This window comes from Myotis nattereri (genome assembly GCF_964212035.1).
Source record: "Myotis nattereri genome assembly, chromosome: 5".
In the NCBI taxonomy this organism is placed as follows: Eukaryota; Metazoa; Chordata; class Mammalia; order Chiroptera; family Vespertilionidae; genus Myotis; species Myotis nattereri.
The window spans coordinates 82429072-82448191 of record NC_138080.1 but is presented as its reverse complement, the minus strand read 5'-3'; the positions used below and the strand labels follow the sequence as shown (position 1 = coordinate 82448191).

The window sequence follows — 19120 nt, the reverse complement described above, 5'->3', positions numbered from 1 at the left end:
TGTGATAAGAAAGTCAATATAAAAAGAGCTAGCAAATAAAAGGTTTAAAATGGGATAAAAAGAAAAACAGACAATACTAGGTGTTGATAAAAATGTAGAGGACCTGGTACATCCAAACACTGATGTTAACAGTGTAAACTGAACAGCACATTGGAAAACTATTTGGAAATATCTACTAAAAGTGAACATCTACTTACTAAATGAGGGCAATTTTACCCCTATGTATATAACCAACAGAATGCACATATATATTTGCCAAAAGATATGTAAAAGAATGTTCAGAGCAGTATTATTCAAACAGCAAACCTTGAACCAATCCAAATATCTACATACAGTAGAATGGGTAATAAGTCATAAAATATTCATACACTGGAATACTATACAGAAATGAGAATAAAAAACTAAAATTAAAAGCAATATCATGAATAAATGTCATAAACATAATACTGAGTGAAAGAAGCAAAACACAAAAGAGAATATACTCTACTATTTCATTAAAAAATTTTAAACAGGCAAAACTAAACTACATGCTCATTGGAAGTCAGAATATATGTTATACTTGAACTGGTAGTAATCTTAAGGGATCATTTGTGTGGCATCTGGGATGCTAATAACGTTTCATTTCTTCATCAAGATGCTGATACTAAGTATGTCCACTACCTGAAAATACATTGAGCTGAAATTAATGATTTGCTCATTTTTTCTGTGTGTACATTACAATTCCATAAAAATTTTTGTTAAAAAAATGTTTGTCAGTGGGGTAAGAGCCAGAAAGGAAGAGTATATAGAAAATTGTTGCTTTCATCATGTTTTCTCACATATTTATCAAATACATATTTTCCTTTCAAAATAAAATTCAAAAAACATGTAAAAACACTTTTTAAATTTTTGCTATTAAGCATCAAATATACTTAGAGTTTGGTGAAACAATGGACTGAATACAATTAATATTTCATTTTATTAAGACAGTTAATCGCAACAAATGCCAGGAAGCGGAACAAACATTACAGGAAAATCACCAGCATGTGGGGTTTTCCAAAATTGGACAAGATAAAGTCCAATGGACAAAACATGTTACAAAAGGGAAATCCAGGCTATACTCCAAGGTGGGATTTTTGTCCATGACGCTCTCGAACTCTGTATCTGGAGAAATTAAAGATGTTACAAAAGACACTGCATCATAATGAGATTCCTAATTGAATCCGAAGTTGCTTTGGAAGGTCGTGTTTCCCTCTGTTTCTTTGATAGCGCCTTGGGGCGGAAGGTTGGGGATAACTGGCTTCAAGAATTTGAACTCATTCGATCCGGAGCCTCCCGTCAGACACACCTCATACTGGTAGCTCTGGGACAGGGTCCCAGTGCCGCTGACGTCCACCAGGTGGCCCGGAAGGTGGCCCTCAGGCACCGAGCAGCCACCCGCCCAGGCGGCCCTGCTCCGCCTGCACAGCCGCACCGCGATGAACGCCAGCACCGAGCACAGGAACAGCGACGACACCGACGCCAGCGCGATGACCAGGTACACGGTCAGCGGGTCGGCCCGCGCCGGGTCGGCCGCCGCTTCGGGCAGCGGCAGGTAGGGCTGCGAGAAGCCGTCCACCAGCAGCACGTGCAGCGTGACGCTGGCCGACAGCGCGGGCTCGCCATTGTCCTTGACCAGCACCAGCAGCCTGTGCTTGGCCGCGTCGCGCTCGCTCAGCAGCCGCGCCGTGCGCACCTCGCCATTGTGCGCCCACACGCCGAACAGCCCGGGCTCCGTGGCCTTGAGCAGCTGGAACGACAGCCAGGCGTTCTGGCCCGAGTCTGCGTCCACCGCCACCACCTTGCTCACCAGGTAGCCCGGCTCGGCCGCCCTGGGCACCAGCTCGGTGCAGGGCGCAGAGCCGTTCTGCAGCGGGTACAGCACGAAGGGCGCGTTGTCGTTGGCGTCCAGCACCTGCACGCGCACCAGCGCCTGGCTGCTCAGCGCGGGCGACCCGCGGTCCGTGGCGCCCACGCGGAACTCGAACGCCTGCAGCGCCTCGAAGTCCAGCGCCCTCAGGGCGAACAGGTGGCCGTTGTCCGCGTTGATGGACACGAGCGAGGCCAGGGGCAGCCGCGGGTCGCGGGGCGGCAGCAGCGAGTAGGTGAGCTGGGCGTTGGCGCCCGCGTCCCTGTCTGTGGCGCTGACGCTGCCGATGTGCAGGGCGGGGCTGTTGTTCTCGCGCAGGAACAGGGTGTAGGCGGTTTGGGTGAAGGCGGGGGCGTTGTCGTTGACGTCGGACACCAGCAGGGTGATGTTGTGCTGGGTTTTCAGCCTGGGGGTCCCCATGTCGGTGACGGTGATGGTGACGTTATACTCGGCTCTGCTCTCCCTGTCCAGTGGCCTCTCTGTCACGAGGGTGTAGAAGTTCTTGAATGTGGATTTCAAGAGAAAAGGAATATCGTCCTGGATGGAACAAACCATCCTGCCATTGTCCCCGGAATCTGGATCAGAAACACTGAAAACAGCAACTACAGTCTCTGGGGAGTTTTCTGGGGTTGAGCTGGCGACTTTCGACAGCGTCAGTTCCGGGGCGTTGTCATTCACATCCAGCACCCGGATAGCTACAGAGCATTTCCCTGAAAGGCCTCCACCATCTGTGGCTGCAATTTCCACGTTATAATATTGAGTTGTCTCGAAATCCAATGCCCTTTTCAGACGAATGTCTCCTGTCATTTCATCTATTACAAATGGTTGAGTAACTTCATCGCCTTGAAATAGAGTGTAAGTTACATTCCCATACGTTCCGGCATCTGAATCACGGGCGGCGACGGTAACAACTAAGGAGTTTAGGGGGCTGTTTTCCAGGACCTGTGCCTCGTAGAGAGACTGTAGAAACTCGGGGGCATTGTCATTGATGTCCAGGACTTCGATGCGGAGGGCAGTGGTCCCTGACCTGGGCGGAGCCCCACCATCCAGCGCGGTGAGGGTTAAACTGAGCTCGGGCTGCTCCTCCCGGTCCAGCGCTTTGTCTAGCACCAGCTCGGGGTATTTTCTGCCATCTCCGCGATTATGAGTGACAACATGAAAATGGGGGTTGGGGCTGATTGAGTAGTTCTGGACAGTGTTGCTACCTATGTCAAAGTCCTGAGCTGTTTTCAAAGGAAACACAGTCCCTGGCTGGACGCTCTCTGGGATTTTTAGGAGCATTTCCCTGTCTAGGAACTCCGGGGAATGGTCATTTATGTCCGTGAGCTGCAGATCAGCTTGGAAAAACTGCACCGGCTTTTCCAGTAACAGTTGGAATTGCAGTATACAGGGATCTGTAGCCCCGCACAGCACCTCCCGGTCTAATTTTTCATATAGAAGCAAATCCCCTGTCTTTATATCAAGCTGAAAGGGCTGTTTGTTTCCTCTGTAATGGATTCGCGCGCCCCGAGTGGCCAGTTCCCCCACCCTGAGCCCCAGGTCTTTTGCCAGGTTGCCCACAAAGGAGCCACTTTCCGTCTCTTCTGGCATGGAGTACCTAACTGCTTCCGAGCCAGCCTCCCACAAAAACAGCAATATAACAAGAAAGACAACTTGCCTTTTCCGGGGCGTTTCTGCCAGCGTGGTCTCCATTGTTCAGACCCAGTTCAAGAAGGTGCAGTTTCTTCAAGCCGGTACAATCAATCCAGAGGGCTTCGGTAAATAACCTCGAATTAGATCTTTCTGGCTGAGTCGCACTAGAACGATGCCCTCTCTGAAGATCTCTGCCTGAAATGCTGCCTTCTTTTAGGAAGCAGTCAACGTTCTGATTTCCCAGCTTAATGGCGGCCCGGGTCCACAGAGCTCTTCATTCGAACTCCTAGCCTGCAGCGCCACCAGGCGTCCATACTTACTATTGCAAATAGTATTTGCTATTCATTCCAATTTATAACTCTGGTGTGTATCAATATCTTTTTAAGTCCCAGAAACCTCCAGTTCTTAGTTATTGGAAGCTCTAAATAAACATTTACTGCACTAACTTTAAGTGAAAGAATACTTTTCAGAATAAACTGAAATGATGTATGAGCTTTCTTCAGGAAAGTACCTTTTGAGTACGTGAAGAAACCTTTTTTGAGAGTTTTCTGTTTTAGTATATTTAAGAAATAAGTGATATGAATGCTTACAAACGTCTACAATTTTACAAAAATTATTTTTTAAATTTATTGATTTTAGAGAGGGGAGGGAAGGAGGCACACAGAGAGAAAAACAGATGTGTTGTTCCACTTACTTATGCATTCATTAATTGCTTCTTGTATGTGTTCTGGCAGGAGGTGGAACCCACAACCTTGGCATAAGGGGAGGACACTGTAACCAACTGAGCTTCCTGGCCAGAGCCTACAAAAATTACTGTTATCTTTAAATATAGCATACATCAGGAAAGGGTACAAATCATAAGTGTACAGTTCAAAGAATTTTCACGAAGTGAATGCACTCCTATAAGCAGAACCAAATTAAAACTAAAATGTTATCAATACCCTGCAAGCCTCCTTCTGTCTTTGGCCACAACCCCCTCCCCCAAAGGTAAGCACTCTCCTAACTTCTATTATTTTGTATTTTTTGAACATTTATACAAACGGAGTTACAGAGTATTTGATCTTTTGTGTTTTCCTTCTTTCACTCAACATTATGTTTGTAAAATGTATTTGTTGTATATTGGTCTGAGTTATTCTCATTGCTTTATAGCATTCTATTGTATGACTATACCATGATTTGTTTATTCATTCTTCAGTTGATGGACATTGGGGTTTTCCGATTTGGGGATATTTTTAGTATTGCTGCTATAAACATTCTCGTACACATCTTTTGGTGTCTGTGTGTGCATTTATGTTTAATATATTCCTACGAGTTAGGTTTCTGTGCATTAAGGTGTACACATATATTTAGCTTTAGCAGATATTGCAAAAACAGTTTTCAAATGCAGTTTTACCCAAACCAGCAAAGAGTGAGAGTTCCAGTTGCTCCATATCCTTATCAACATTTGATATTGTCTTTTAATATTAACCACTCTGGTCAGTGTGGGATGATATCATATTGTAACTTTAGTATTTCCATGATGATCAATTAAATTGAGCACATTTCCACATGCTTATTGGCCATTAGGGTACATTCTTGTAAGTTCTTGAAAAGCTTTTGTCTATTTCTCTATTTGGGATATTTGCCTTTTTTCCTGATTCGTCTTTAGAAGTTCTTAATATATTCTGGGTAAAAGTACTTTTTCAGAAATATGTGTTGCAAATATCTTCTCCCACTCTATAGCGTGGATTTTAACTCTCTTATAGTATCTTTCATGAACCAAACTTCCTAAACTTTAATAGTCTAAACTGTCAATATTTCTCAATAGCTATGGTTAGGACTATTTGTTTTCTCTTTAAGTCTTTGCATACCCCAACAACATAAAAATATTCTTGTATGGTGTTTTTGAAAAATTAATTACTTTAGTTTTCACATTTAGAGCTATAATCCTTTGAAGTTATTTTTTTCATATGAATGAGATTAGGATCAAAAATTTTGTTTTCATATAAACATCCAAGTGATTTTCTACCATTTATTGAAAAGAGGATCCATTCCCCATTGTTTCTGAAGTGTCACTTAATAAAATAAGTGTCAATCAATAAATCAGTAACCATAGGTCTATTAAGAATTTTTTCAATGTTTTTCTGTGTTTATCCTGTAATACAATATTGCCTTAATTAATGTAGCTTCATAATAGGTTTATTATCTGATGGATAAGTCCTCCAGTTCTATTCTTTTTCTTCAAGACTGCTTTGGTTATTATTGTCCCTTTGTATTTCTATATAGACTTTAGATTCAGTCTGTCAATTTCCACAAAGAAATCTGCTGAAATTTTGTTTAGGATTTATTACATCTATAGATTAATTAGGGAGAACTGACATAATTCCCAACCTTGAGTTTTCCAATTATTAAACATTACACATTCTGCTATTTAAGATATTTGGCTTCCAATCTCTATTTCTGTTTTTGCAACAATAGAATTGTCCTATTTTTCCTATTTCATGTATTTTGTGGAAGTTATCTGAATAATGTTTACTACTAAATTCTAATAATTGAATTTCAAAATGTTGATTTGTCCGACACCAGTCTGGTGGTTATCCCTAGGTGGTAAAGAATGGCCTATGCTTGCTCAGTGGCTGAGCATCGACCAATGATCCAGGAGGTCATGGTTGCATTCCTGGTCAGAACACATGCCTGGGTTGCCCATGTTGCTCAACCGCCACTGGGGGGCATGCAGGAGACAGCCGATCAATGATTCTCTCCCATCATTGATGTTTTTCTCTCTCTCTCCCACTTCCTTCCTCTCTGAAATCAATAAATATATATATTTTAAAAAAGAATGGCCTATGCTTTATCAATATACACAGTAGTTCATGAAGTAATTCACAGAGTAATTAATAAATTTACTACATAAATTCATAAAGGTGTGTTCTGGGTGTTTAGTCAATCTCATTTGTTTGATTATACAAATTGAACTTTCCTGGCATAAACAGAAAAAGTGGACTTGGATTTTTATAATGGTGAAATGTCACCATTTTATATTGGTGAAAATGTCAATCAGATTTCTTGTTATACATAAAAGCCAGTTCATTTAAATAGCTAATAATAAATTAAGAAGTCATGAGAGTTGACTACCATATTTGTCTTACATATTTGTTTGTGTTTAATTTTGTTTTCATTTTTTATCACTTTCTCATTTCAATGTTTAGATTGGATGAAGGCTAAAAAGCTGTTTTAGAGAATAACTTAAGGCCTGGCCAAGCAGCTCAGTTGGTTGGAACATTGTTCCTACAAGTTGGGGTTGCAGGATCCTGGTCAGGGTACATACGGGAAGCAGCCAATGAGAGCATGGGTGAGTGGAATAACAAATTGATGTTTCTCTCTCCCTTCATCTCTCTCCCTAAAATCAATATATAATAAAGTTTCTAAAAGAGAATAACTTAAATGGACAATTTCCTTTTTTATTTCATTATATCCTTAGAAAAAAAGTAATTCTGGGAAAAGTGCAAGTAATTAAATTCTAGTAGGATGATACTCGAGATTTCAAAATAAATATTTAGACTATAAAGCAAGCTCTTTAATAGCTCATATTGTGCCAAAAGTTTAACTAAGTGGTTTTATAGTATATTCATATAAATTTAGTTGAAAATCACATGATTAGGTAACTTGACTTATTGAACACAACATAAAACAGTAATAATTCAGATAAGTTCATTTTTTATCTTATTTAATTTCTATTCTTATTGTCCTTAAGGACAAAATAATGCTTATTTCTTACAAAAGAAAGTTCAGCATAATTAATAAATGTATACAAAATACCTAAAAGCTACATTGAACAAAACAGAAGATAACAAAAATAAAAAATAAATTGTTAGTTTGTTGACAAAGGCTGTCCATGTCTGCAAAGTAAATTAAAGTGAAAATCTGATAGCACCTGAAATCAGATTTGAACAGAATAACTGAAATTCATAAAAAAATTACCTGACTCTTTTGAGAGGTAGGAAGAAGCTGCAGAAAACCAAGAGAAACATACAAAAGGAAGGACAAGGAAGTATATCATGCCCTGCACATCTCAAATCCTTTGAAAGGACTTATATTTTAATTAAGGTTCTGAGATTATTTTTGAAACCAAGCAATGACTTAGTTTTACTTAGTAAAAGTGATTCCAAATTATATAAGATTTACTCTTTGATGATTAGTTATAATAGAGAATAATTTTTTAAAATTATAACATTAGTGAGTATTTATGGAGTATATACAATGCACAGGGCAAGTAGCAATCAAATAAGAAAATCTCTAGCATATATGATGCCCACAATGGGAGGTCACACTTTTGGAGTGTTAATATTTTAATGAAGTGCATGTTTATGTACAATTTGGGAGAAACAAGTATGCAAAATTATATGCTCATGGTTATTCAGGGGGCATAGCCTGATAGACAAGCCAACAAGAAAGGTCTAGGTAGCTATAAAAAATTTAAAACATTCTGGTCTCATAATGATAAAGGTATATGGTAAAGACAAGAACCACGAATATATAGAAATGAAAGATTACATAAAAGCTTTAAAATGTTTCATTAAAAGACATTAACTAATTAAGAAGTTGATTTAAACAAAATGTCTTCTTACACTAGAGTAATTTATAGTTATGAAAAGCGTAAACCACTGAGAAGGTCAAATAGGGAGAAAATACATACTCAATGTTTAGCGTAAGTAGAAATTCCAAGTCCAATAAATATTAATAAAAGAAAGAAACCTAGCACGATCAGGGGCATGCATTGGTTTGGAACAGAGATATACATATTTAGAGAACAATACAATTTCTTAAAAGAAATGCATTGCAATGGCAATTAGGTTGGCAAAAATTAAGGAGAAGCTTCACTTCACTAATACAACACTTAACTGAATACAAAGCTATTCCTGCAGTTGGAATTTTCTTTGTCAGGGTCCTGAATCAAGAGGCTGGGGAATATTGGCTTCAGGAACTTGAACTCACCAGTCCCAGGGTCTCCCGTCAGACACACCTCATACTGGTAGCTCTGGGACAGGGTCCCCGTGCCGCTGACGTCCACCAGGTGGCCCGGAAGGTGGCCCTCAGGCACCGGACAGCCACCCGCCCAGGCGGCCCTGCTCCGCCTGCACAGCCGCACCGCGATGAACGCCAGCACCGAGCACAGGAACAGCGACGACACCGACGCCAGCGCGATGACCAGGGACACGGTCAGCGGGTCGGCCTGCGCCGGGTCGGCCGCCGCTTCGGGCAGCGGCAGGTAGGGCTGCGAGAAGCCGTCCACCAGCAGCACGTGCAGCGTGACGCTGGCCGACAGCGCGGGCTCGCCATTGTCCTTGACCAGCACCAGCAGCCGGTGCTTGGCCGCGTCGCGCTCGCTCAGCAGCCGCGCCGTGCGCACCTCGCCATTGTGCGCCCACACGCCGAACAGCCCGGGCTCCGTGGCCTTGAGCAGCTGGAACGACAGCCAGGCGTTCTGGCCCGAGTCTGCGTCCACCGCCACCACCTTGCTCACCAGGTAGCCCGGCTCGGCCGCCCTGGGCACCAGCTCGGTGCAGGGCGCAGAGCCGTTCTGCAGCGGGTACAGCACGAAGGGCGCGTTGTCGTTGGCGTCCAGCACCTGCACGCGCACCAGCGCCTGGCTGCTCAGCGCGGGCGACCCGCGGTCCGTGGCGCCCACGCGGAACTCGAACGCCTGCAGCGCCTCGAAGTCCAGCGCCCTCAGGGCGAACAGGTGGCCGTTGTCCGCGTTGATGGACACGAGCGAGGCCAGGGGCAGCCGCGGGTCGCGGGGCGGCAGCAGCGAGTAGGTGAGCTGGGCGTTGGCGCCCGCGTCCCTGTCTGTGGCGCTGACGCTGCCGATGTGCAGGGCGGGGCTGTTGTTCTCGCGCAGGAACAGGGTGTAGGCGGTTTGGGTGAAGGCGGGGGCGTTGTCGTTGACGTCGGACACCAGCAGGGTGATGTTGTGCTGGGTTTTCAGCCTGGGGGTCCCCATGTCGGTGACGGTGATGGTGATGTTGTACTCAGCCTGACTCTCTCTGTCCAGCGCTCCTTCTGTTACCAAGGTGTAGAAATTCTCCGCCGACGGTTTTAGAAGAAAGGGGAGATGATCGTCTATAGAACAAATAACCTGTTGATTATGTCCAGAATCTGCATCGGATACACTGAAAACTGCCACTATCGTGTCTGGCAGGTTTTCAGGGATGGCGCTGCTGAGCGACGACATGGCCAATTCCGGGGCGTTGTCATTCACGTCCAGAACCTTGATGACTATGGAACATTTTCCTGATAGTCCCCCGCCATCTGTGGCCTCAACATCCACGTGATAAGATTGAAATTCTTCAAAATCCAATGTCTTTCTCAGTCGAATTTCGCCTGTGATTGCGTTTATTTCGAAGGGCTGGTCAACGTCGTCGGTTTGAAGTAGGGCATAAGATACCTCTCCAAAGGATCCCGCATCTAAATCTCTCGCTGAGACGGTGATAACCAGAGCGCCCAGGGAGTTGTTTTCAGGGACTTGCGCCTCATAGAGTTCCTGAGCAAACTCTGGGGCGTTGTCATTGCTGTCCAAGACCCAGATCTGAATCTCTATGGTCCCTGACCGGGGCGGAGACCCCCCATCCAGCGCGGTGAGGGTTAGCCTGAGCTCAGGCTGCTCCTCACGGTCCAGCGCTTTGTCCAGCACCAGCTCCGGGAACTTCCTGCCGTCGCTGCGATTGCGGGTGAGAACGTGGAAGTGAGAATTGGAGCTGATTGTGTAGCTCTGAAGGCTGTTGCTACCCACGTCTAAATCCTGTGCCATTTTCAAAGGAAATATCTTCCCTGGCGCAGTGATTTCTGATATTTTTAGGAGCATATCTCTGGCCGGGAACTCCGGGGCGTGGTCATTTATATCTCCCACTTGCAAGGCAGCCTGGAAAAACTGCAAAGGATTTTCCAGTAACACCTGAAAGGGTAGCAAACACGGCTCCGTGGCGCCGCACAGCTCCTCCCGGTCCAGTTTTTCATTTAGCAGCAAATCATAGGTCTGTGGGTCAAGTTGCAAATGCTGTCTGTTCCCCTTGAAAACAACCCGTGCTCCCCGCGCAGCCAGCTCTCCGCTCCTGAGTCCCAGGTCCTTTGTCAAGTTGGCCACAAATGTGCCGCTCTCTGTCTCCTCCAATACAGAATATTGTATGGATTCTGAACCCGCCTCCCACAAAAGCATCAATGTAATGAAGGTTACCACTTGCCTTTTCTTGCGATGTCCTTTTGTTTGCGCCATTTCTATTGTTATGCCTGATTTCAGAGGAAAAATCCTTTTTCGCTCCCAATCACCACATCCACCGTCGACCCTCCAAAATGTCTTTTGCTAAAGAGTTTAAAATTCGTTCTTTTAACTTCTCTGGCGGTGACTGCCTTCCGGAACACGTCTATTTTGGCTTTAGCTTAAATGTGTCCAGTATTTTTTCTTGGGTTTCTCCGTGAAATGGCGTCCACCGGATCTGCAGAGCTTAGATTTAGTCCCTTAGCCTGTACTGCCACCACGCGTTCAAATTAAAAACTTCATGCGGTGCTTGCCTCTCGACACAATTTCCAAAATCTGAGCATTATAAAGACTTTTAGGTCCAGTCGATGTTTCTCAAACAGGAGTGTGTGAACCACTCGCATAAAGAATTACCTGGGAGTCTTAGGGTCCCCCCGCCAAGTTAATTCTGGGCTCATCTCCGAATCTTGAATCAAATTCTCTGCTGGTGCTCATGGAAATCTGCACTTCAGTTTTTCTCAAGTGATTTTCACGAACACTAAGGTTTAATTAAGAATTACTCCCTACGTAATGGAAATTTTTTGTGATCAACTTTTATTCTTTAGCAGTGGAACTTATCTCTGATGAGCAATGTAATTTGTGGACACAAGAAATACACTGTGCAATGGTCCCAACAAACACATCAGCAAGCCGTACAACAGTGAGAAGTTGGTTAGCCACACTGATGGTAAAATAAGCAATCACTTCTCTAAGTTACATGACTTACAAAGTGACAACAGACTTATTTTGTTTTGTGGTTACACCTGCCCAATAAAGGGAATAATCAGACCCGTGGGAGGAAACCTGAGGCCAAGGAATACTTACCATGGAAATATCTTATCAGTTAAATGATTTCAAAGAAGACCTAGGAGCCATCAAGTATTTGTCATAAGTAAGCATTTTAGGATTCCACTTTATTTTTGTGTGGGTAGAGTTTTGGTCATGATTATGTTAGACTTGTTCGTTTTACTGTAACTTTTTAAATCAGGGTCTCCTCCTATATTAATTAATCAAGATCCATATATATTACCCTGTTGTAAGAACATAATGCAATGCAGAAAACAAATATTTAAGACTCACTTCTACCATCCTCTCACAACAAAAATGATACTAGATCCTTTAGTTATAGACCAACTAAGGTAGTGTGAAAGGTGAGTAATATTTGAGTGGAAACCATGGAAATCAATGATAATTCATCCTGGCTATATCCGTTCATATCTCAGTAGTTTAGAAAAATGTATCTCTAAATATTCTAAAAATGCATTAAATGGGTCAGTGCACGTATAAGAACACAAATACACCAAATATAATTCATTTCAGATTGATTTCATATTTATTGAGAGGTGAAATCAATTGAGTTCCAGCAAAATCCACTTCAGGTGAAAGCCAAAATGATGGGAGATTTAAAATGAGGATATTTTTCAAAATATTTCACCTCTAAGAAAAATAAATAAAGCTAAATAAAATCTAAACTCTGTGCAGATTAAATAACTTTGTAGTTGAAAAGCTTCTGTTTCTACCTAGAAGGATAAAATTGGATCACTGTGAGCAGCATCAATGGTTCACTTGGTAAATGTTACTGAGAATAGACTTCCCTGAGGATATCAATACAAAATAAACTGATGAAGTAAGCCAACAACTGGAAACAGTCATAAACTTCCATCTACATATCACCCAGCTTCACAACATGCTGTCTTTTTCCTTTATACATATCCCTCCAATGTTTACTTTTGCATAGTTCTTTTCTTAGGGTGATGTTCACACAAATTGAAATGCACTAATCTTAATGGTAGCATTTTAACAAATGGGTCCATCCATACAACCCGCACCTTTTTCAAGATATAGAACACTTTCAGCATTCATCAGGAATAATCTTAAACATATTTCCGAGCTTACTTTTAATAATTAGGTGGCAAAACTTGGTCTCTTCTGGATACAAGATGGAAGACAAACAATGTAAAAAAGCACCATGCCCCATGCTTCTTATGCTCACATATGCTAATGTGAAGTGACAAATAGTTTCAAGATTAATTCACCTGGATTATTACCAGTGCGTTGAATAGTACTTTAACCGATGAAACATTGTAAAATATATTAAACATAATTTTATTCAGTTAGCTTATAGTTATTACATAACTAATCAAGTTGATTTCCATTTTTTATGCTAGATGTATTTGCTTTCCTTTCATTCCATCAAACATTTGAAAATTCTTCAAGTTAGTTACAGTGAAAGATAAAGGCTAACTTTCAAGGATGAATTGAATGTCTTTAAAATATTTTTTAATTTAGTTATATGCAGGAAAAATAATAATTCAGAGAAAATATAGAAATATTCTCTTAAAGAAACCTCTCACTGGGAGACATGCTGCAGAAAGTTTTGAATATAGGAAGGATTTGATGCTAAACACATCTGAAGTCTGAAGTGGTTGGGAAGGAAGACTTTTGTCAGTTTTGTTAGACTTTTGTCAGTTTATCATTTTGTTGATGTTTTTTTCAAAGAACCAGCTTTTTATTTCATTGATGTTCTCCATTACTGTTTTTGACTGTCATTGATTTCTTCTATTATTTTCATTATTTCCTTCCTGCTGCTTCTGTTGGTTTATTTTCCTCTTCCTTTTCTATATTCTTGAAGTGAGAACCTTCATGATTGATTTGAGACTTCTCCTCTTTTCAAATATATGCACTTAGTACTATAAATTTCCCTCTCTGCATTGCTTTAGCTGTATCTTGTAAATTTTGATACGTTGTCTCTTCATTTCCAATTCAGTTCAAAGTATTTTTATTTCACTGGAGACTTTGTTTTGATCCATGGGTTAGTTAGAAGTGTGTTGTTTAGTTTCCAAGTATTTGAAATTTTTTCTATTATTTTTTTTTGTTATTGATTTTTAGGTTGATGCCATTATGGTTGGATAACACACACTGTATGATTTCAATTATTTAAAATTGGTTTAAGTTTGTGTTATGGCCTTGTTTATATGTTCTATCTTGTATATATTATGTGAACATTTGAAAAGAATGTGTATTTTGGCATTGGATACATTTTCTAGAAATATAGATTAGATCCTGTGTTGTCGAGTTCTTCTGATTCCTTTCTGATTTTTCTGTCTAGTTCTATCATTTGTTGAGAGAGCGTATTGAAGTCTCCAACTTTCACTGTTGATCTGTCCAAGTTCTATCAGTTTTAGCTTCACCTTCACATATTTTGCAACTCTGTTGTTCAGTGTATGCATATTGAGGACTGCTATGTCTCCGTCTTTTATCATTATATAATGTTCCACTCTGTGTCTGCTCACTTTCCTTGCTCTGACATCTACTTTGTGACATTAATATGGCCACTCTTACTTAATTTTTGATATTTGTGGAATATTTTCCACCTTATTACTTTCAATCTGCCTATATCATTATATTTGAAGTGAAGTTTCCTGTAGGCAGCATATAGTTGATCATTTTTTAAAAACCCATATTGTCCATCTTTTTGTTTTAATTGGTGTGTTCACACCATGTACCTGTAATGTAACTACTGATGTTAGGGATTAAGTTTGCCATTTTATTCTTTGTTTTCTATTTGTTCTCTCTGGGTTTGTTTGTTTGTTTGTTTGTTTCTCTGTTTTCTTTTTTCCTGATTGATTTCTTACGGGTTATTAGAATAACTTTTAGAATTCTATTTTGATTTCTCTATAGTGGTTTTCAAGTGTTTCACTTTGTGTAGTTTTTATAGTGGTTGCTCCATACATAACTCATCACAGTTTACTGGTGGTGTCATTTTACCAGTTCATGAGAGGGTGGAAAATTTATCTCCCTTTACAACTTTATAATATATAAGTAAATATTTCTTCTACCTACATTTAGAACTATATCAGACAGTGTTATAATTTTGGATTCAACCATCAGACATAATTTAGAAAACCCAGGAGGAAAAGGAAAGCCTATTGCATTTACCCACATTTTTGTTTACTGTGTTTTTTCTTTTTTCCTGATGTTTTATTTTATTTTTAATATATTTTATTAGAGAGAGAGAGGAATACAGAAGGAGAGAGAGAGAAACATTGATTGGTTGCCTCCCATAAGTACCCTGGACAGAACCCGCAACCCAGGTATGCACAGGATGCACCAGGGTGCACAGGATGAACCTTCACCAACTGAGCCTCTCTGGCTGAGCTAATGTTCCATGTAAAATGGATTTCTATCTCTTTGGAGAACTTCCTTTGTCCATTCTTTTATGGTAGGTCTACAGGCAACATTTTCTCTTCATGAAAGATATTTTCACTGCATATAGGCTCCTGGGTGAACAGTTATTTTTTTCAGCACTTTAGAAGTATTATGTCACGTCCCTCTGACCTCCATGGCTTCTAATGAGAAATTTACTGTCATTCAAATTATTATTGTCCTATGGGTAATGGGTCAGTTTTCTTCCTCACTGCTTTCAAGATTTTTCCTTCTCTGTAGTTTTCAGAAATTTAACAATGATGTCTTTTGGTGTGGATTTTTATGGTTTATCTTGTTTTGAATTTCTTAGGCTTCTTGAATCTTTGGGTCTGTGTCTTTTGCCCAATTTAAGAAGTGTTCTCCTTTCCTTCTGGGATTCCAATGACAAAATGTTAGTTCTTTTGTTATTGTCCCATAGGTCCCTGAGGCTCTGTTATCTTTTTATGGTCCATTTTTTCTCTACTGTTCAGATTGGGTAATTTTTATTTTTCTGTCTTCTAGTTCACTGATTTTTGTTTGTTCATTCTATTCTATTATTGAACTCACCAACTGAGTTTTTCATTTCATTGTATTTTTAATTTGTAAAACATCCATTGGCATTTCTTTATCTTTTATTTTTTTGCTGCACTTTACATTTCTTTGCTGAAACTCTCAATTTTTCATGTTGCCAAGCATATTTGTAATAAGCATGAAGCATATTTTGAAGTCCATCTAAAAATCTTCGTAGATAATTCTAACACTCTGCCTCCTTGGTGCTGGCATCTATTAACTATTTCATTCACTTTTATATCTTTCCAGTTCTTGATATGACCCAGATAGTACCTTCCTAGATGTGCATTTATCCCAAAATAACTCTTGCCCAAGTGCATGAGATATATTCCATAATGCTTATAGCAGCATTCTTCATAGTAACAAAACTCCTAGAGCAACCCCAAAGTAGGTCAACAGTAAAATGAATGTAAAGTTAAAGGTGTATACAGTGGAATACCATAGAGCACTCTAATGAATGAACTACATTAACATGGATGAATTCAAACCTAGTGATAAAAATAAGTAAGCCCACAGATGATCCATACTACATTAATGTACTTATATAAATTGCAAAAATAGCCAAAGCTAAACAATGATATATGCATATCTGCTGCAACTGTAAAAAAATAACAAATAATTAATTAAAGATTCAGGATAAGTATTGATTTTCACAAGGATAAAAGATTTAATGATGGAAGCACACAGGGGTTTCCAATGTCTTTGCATTGTTCTCATTCTTAAACTGGGTGATAGGTACATGGGTGAACATTTTATTATTTTTATTTTAAATTGCACATATACACTCTGTACACTTTTTGAATGTTTAATAGATTTAAAACTAGAGAAAGCAAAAACAAAAAAGCAATGTATCTGGAGTCAGGATGCCTGGTTTAAAATCCTGATTCCACCACTTACTAAAGTAATCTAGGCAGTTTACATTAACTCTTTTTTTAAAAATACGTATTTTATTGATTTTTTTTTTACAGAGAGAAAGGGAGAGGGATAGAGAGTTAGAAACATCGATGAGAGAGAAACATCAATCAGTTGCCTCCTGCATATGCCCACAACCAAGCAAGGTACATGCCTTGACCGGAATCGAACCTGAGACCCTTCAGTCTACAGGCCAATGCTCTATCCACTGAGCCAAACTGGTTAGGGCTACTTGAACTCTTTATGTCCTACTTTGCCCATCTCTAAAATAGGGATGTCAATTGTACCATTATTTTGAGGATTAAGCGAGATATGTGTAAATAATTTAGAAAACAGCCAAGTATATAGCCAGGGGTGGGCAAACTTTTTGACTCGAGGGCCACAATGGGTTCTTAAACTGGACCGGAGGGCCGGAACAAAAGCATGGATGGAGTGTTTGTGTGAACTAATATAAATTCAAAGTAAACATCATTACATAAAAGGGTATGATTTTTTTTTTTTTTTAGTTTTATTCATTTCAAACGGGCCGGGCCGGATCCGGCCCACGGGCCGTAGTTTGCCCACGGCTGAATTATAGACAGTGTATAACAATAATAATACATTATATATAACATAATTTTTAATAATTATTATTTCCCCTCATGATGTACTTTTAAAAACTGTAAGGCTCATTTCTAAAGAAATAAAAGGAGTTTTCTGGAGAGCACTAAGATATTTAGTGAATCTTGGAATCCCAGCATAAAATCTTTTGTCATTTGAAGGGCCAAGTGCTGAAGAGCTCCCTGCCTATTTATTACAATGCACCCTAAAGTAAGATCTGTTCTTTTATAAACCTGGCCCTGAACTGATTCACACAGAACACCTTGTCACAACTTCCACTTAGACAGAAACTTGGGTGCAAACTGCCCTATCCTACGAAAGCAGAAAAGACATAGAACAGCAACCTTGACTATATAGAAGTAAAGATCCATCTGAAAGAGGTTTGAAAGTGTAAGTGAGAAACAGTTAACAGAAACAACAATAATTCTATTATTTTCTCTCATACAGCAAAGTAGAAGAAACTATTGCTAGTGGAATAAGAAATGGAGGTTTCAGTTTGTGCAGAAAAGAAAGGGAAAGCAGTGATGTAGCTATGCGAAGGATGGATGAGAGAAGGTTAAGTGTTCTAGGTACTAAACAATAATAGCAGGAAATTTGCCGTAGACCAATTCCAGCATGTCATAATTTCAAGAGTTTCGTCAAAAGGTTGATGAGACTTGGGGACTCAACAGGGTTGAGTCACACATGTAGTCACCTGTTGGAAATGGCTAAAGGCATGTCCCCCAACCTGAATAGGAAATTGATTGTGGCTGCCAGACAGTTAAAGGGCATCTTAATCTACATGTTATTGCCTCCTACTGGCCAAACACCTGAACAGCCTTAGGCTATCCCCCAAACTGACAATGGATCCTGTACCCTTTGAAACCTTACCCATTGAAGTGTATGATCTCCACCTTGCCTTAGGACAAATTGTGTTAATAAAAGCAAGGGTCCTAGACAAGGAGGCACTCTTCAGTTCCTTTAGCTGAAGGTCCTCTGACCCCCAATGCCTTTCAAAATTATAACTCGTCTCCAGACTCTTTATTAGTCTCTGGATTTCTATGTCATCTGCGCACAGCCTTTTCCAGATTCCTGAACCCTTCTTGATGCTAGGACATGAACCCCGGCAGAAATTAATTGTTTAATATTTATGAAAAGATTACAGCCATATTCTTTTGTGATAAGAAAGTCAATATAAAAAGAGCTAGCAAATAAAAGGTTTAAAATGGGATAAAAAGAAAAACAGACAATACTAGGTGTTGATAAAAATGTAGAGGACCTGGTACATCCAAACACTGATGTTAACAGTGTAAACTGAACAGCACATTGGAAAACTATTTGGAAATATCTACTAAAAGTGAACATCTACTTACTAAATGAGGGCAATTTTACCCCTATGTATATAACCAACAGAATGCACATATATATTTGCCAAAAGATATGTAAAAGAATGTTCAGAGCAGTATTATTCAAACAGCAAACCTTGAACCAATCCAAATATCTACATACAGTAGAATGGGTAATAAGTCATAAAATATTCATACACTGGAATACTATACAGAAATGAGAATAAAAAACTAAAATTAAAAGCAATATCATGAATAAATGTCATAAACATAATACTGAGTGAAAGAAGCAAAACACAAAAGAGAATATACTCTACTATTTCATTAAAAAATTTTAAACAGGCAAAACTAAACTACATGCTCATTGGAAGTCAGAATATATGTTATACTTGAACTGGTAGTAATCTTAAGGGATCATTTGTGTGGCATCTGGGATGCTAATAACGTTTCATTTCTTCATCAAGATGCTGATACTAAGTATGTCCACTACCTGAAAATACATTGAGCTGAAATTAATGATTTGCTCATTTTTTCTGTGTGTACATTACAATTCCATAAAAATTTTTGTTAAAAAAATGTTTGTCAGTGGGGTAAGAGCCAGAAAGGAAGAGTATATAGAAAATTGTTGCTTTCATCATGTTTTCTCACATATTTATCAAATACATATTTTCCTTTCAAAATAAAATTCAAAAAACATGTAAAAACACTTTTTAAATTTTTGCTATTAAGCATCAA

The 19120-nt window shown here is 39.9% G+C and overlaps 1 protein-coding gene across 1 annotated transcript in view; it reads right to left on the bottom strand.

Annotated features, from left to right (window-relative positions):
• LOC308520291 (protocadherin beta-5-like) overlaps nt 1-10379 on the bottom strand; it is a gene marked incomplete at its 3' end in the record, with an annotated part of 44959 nt that extends 34580 nt beyond the window's left edge. Inside the window, exons 1-2 of the mRNA XM_081092787.1 lie at nt 8409-10379; nt 1274-3580 (exon numbers count right to left, since the gene is read on the bottom strand). Of these exons, the coding sequence (XP_080948913.1) occupies nt 1274-3580; nt 8409-10364 (4263 nt within the window). The 5' untranslated portion in view covers nt 10365-10379. The remainder of the gene's footprint in view (nt 1-1273; nt 3581-8408) is intronic.
• Between the last annotated feature and the right edge of the window lie 8741 nt (nt 10380-19120).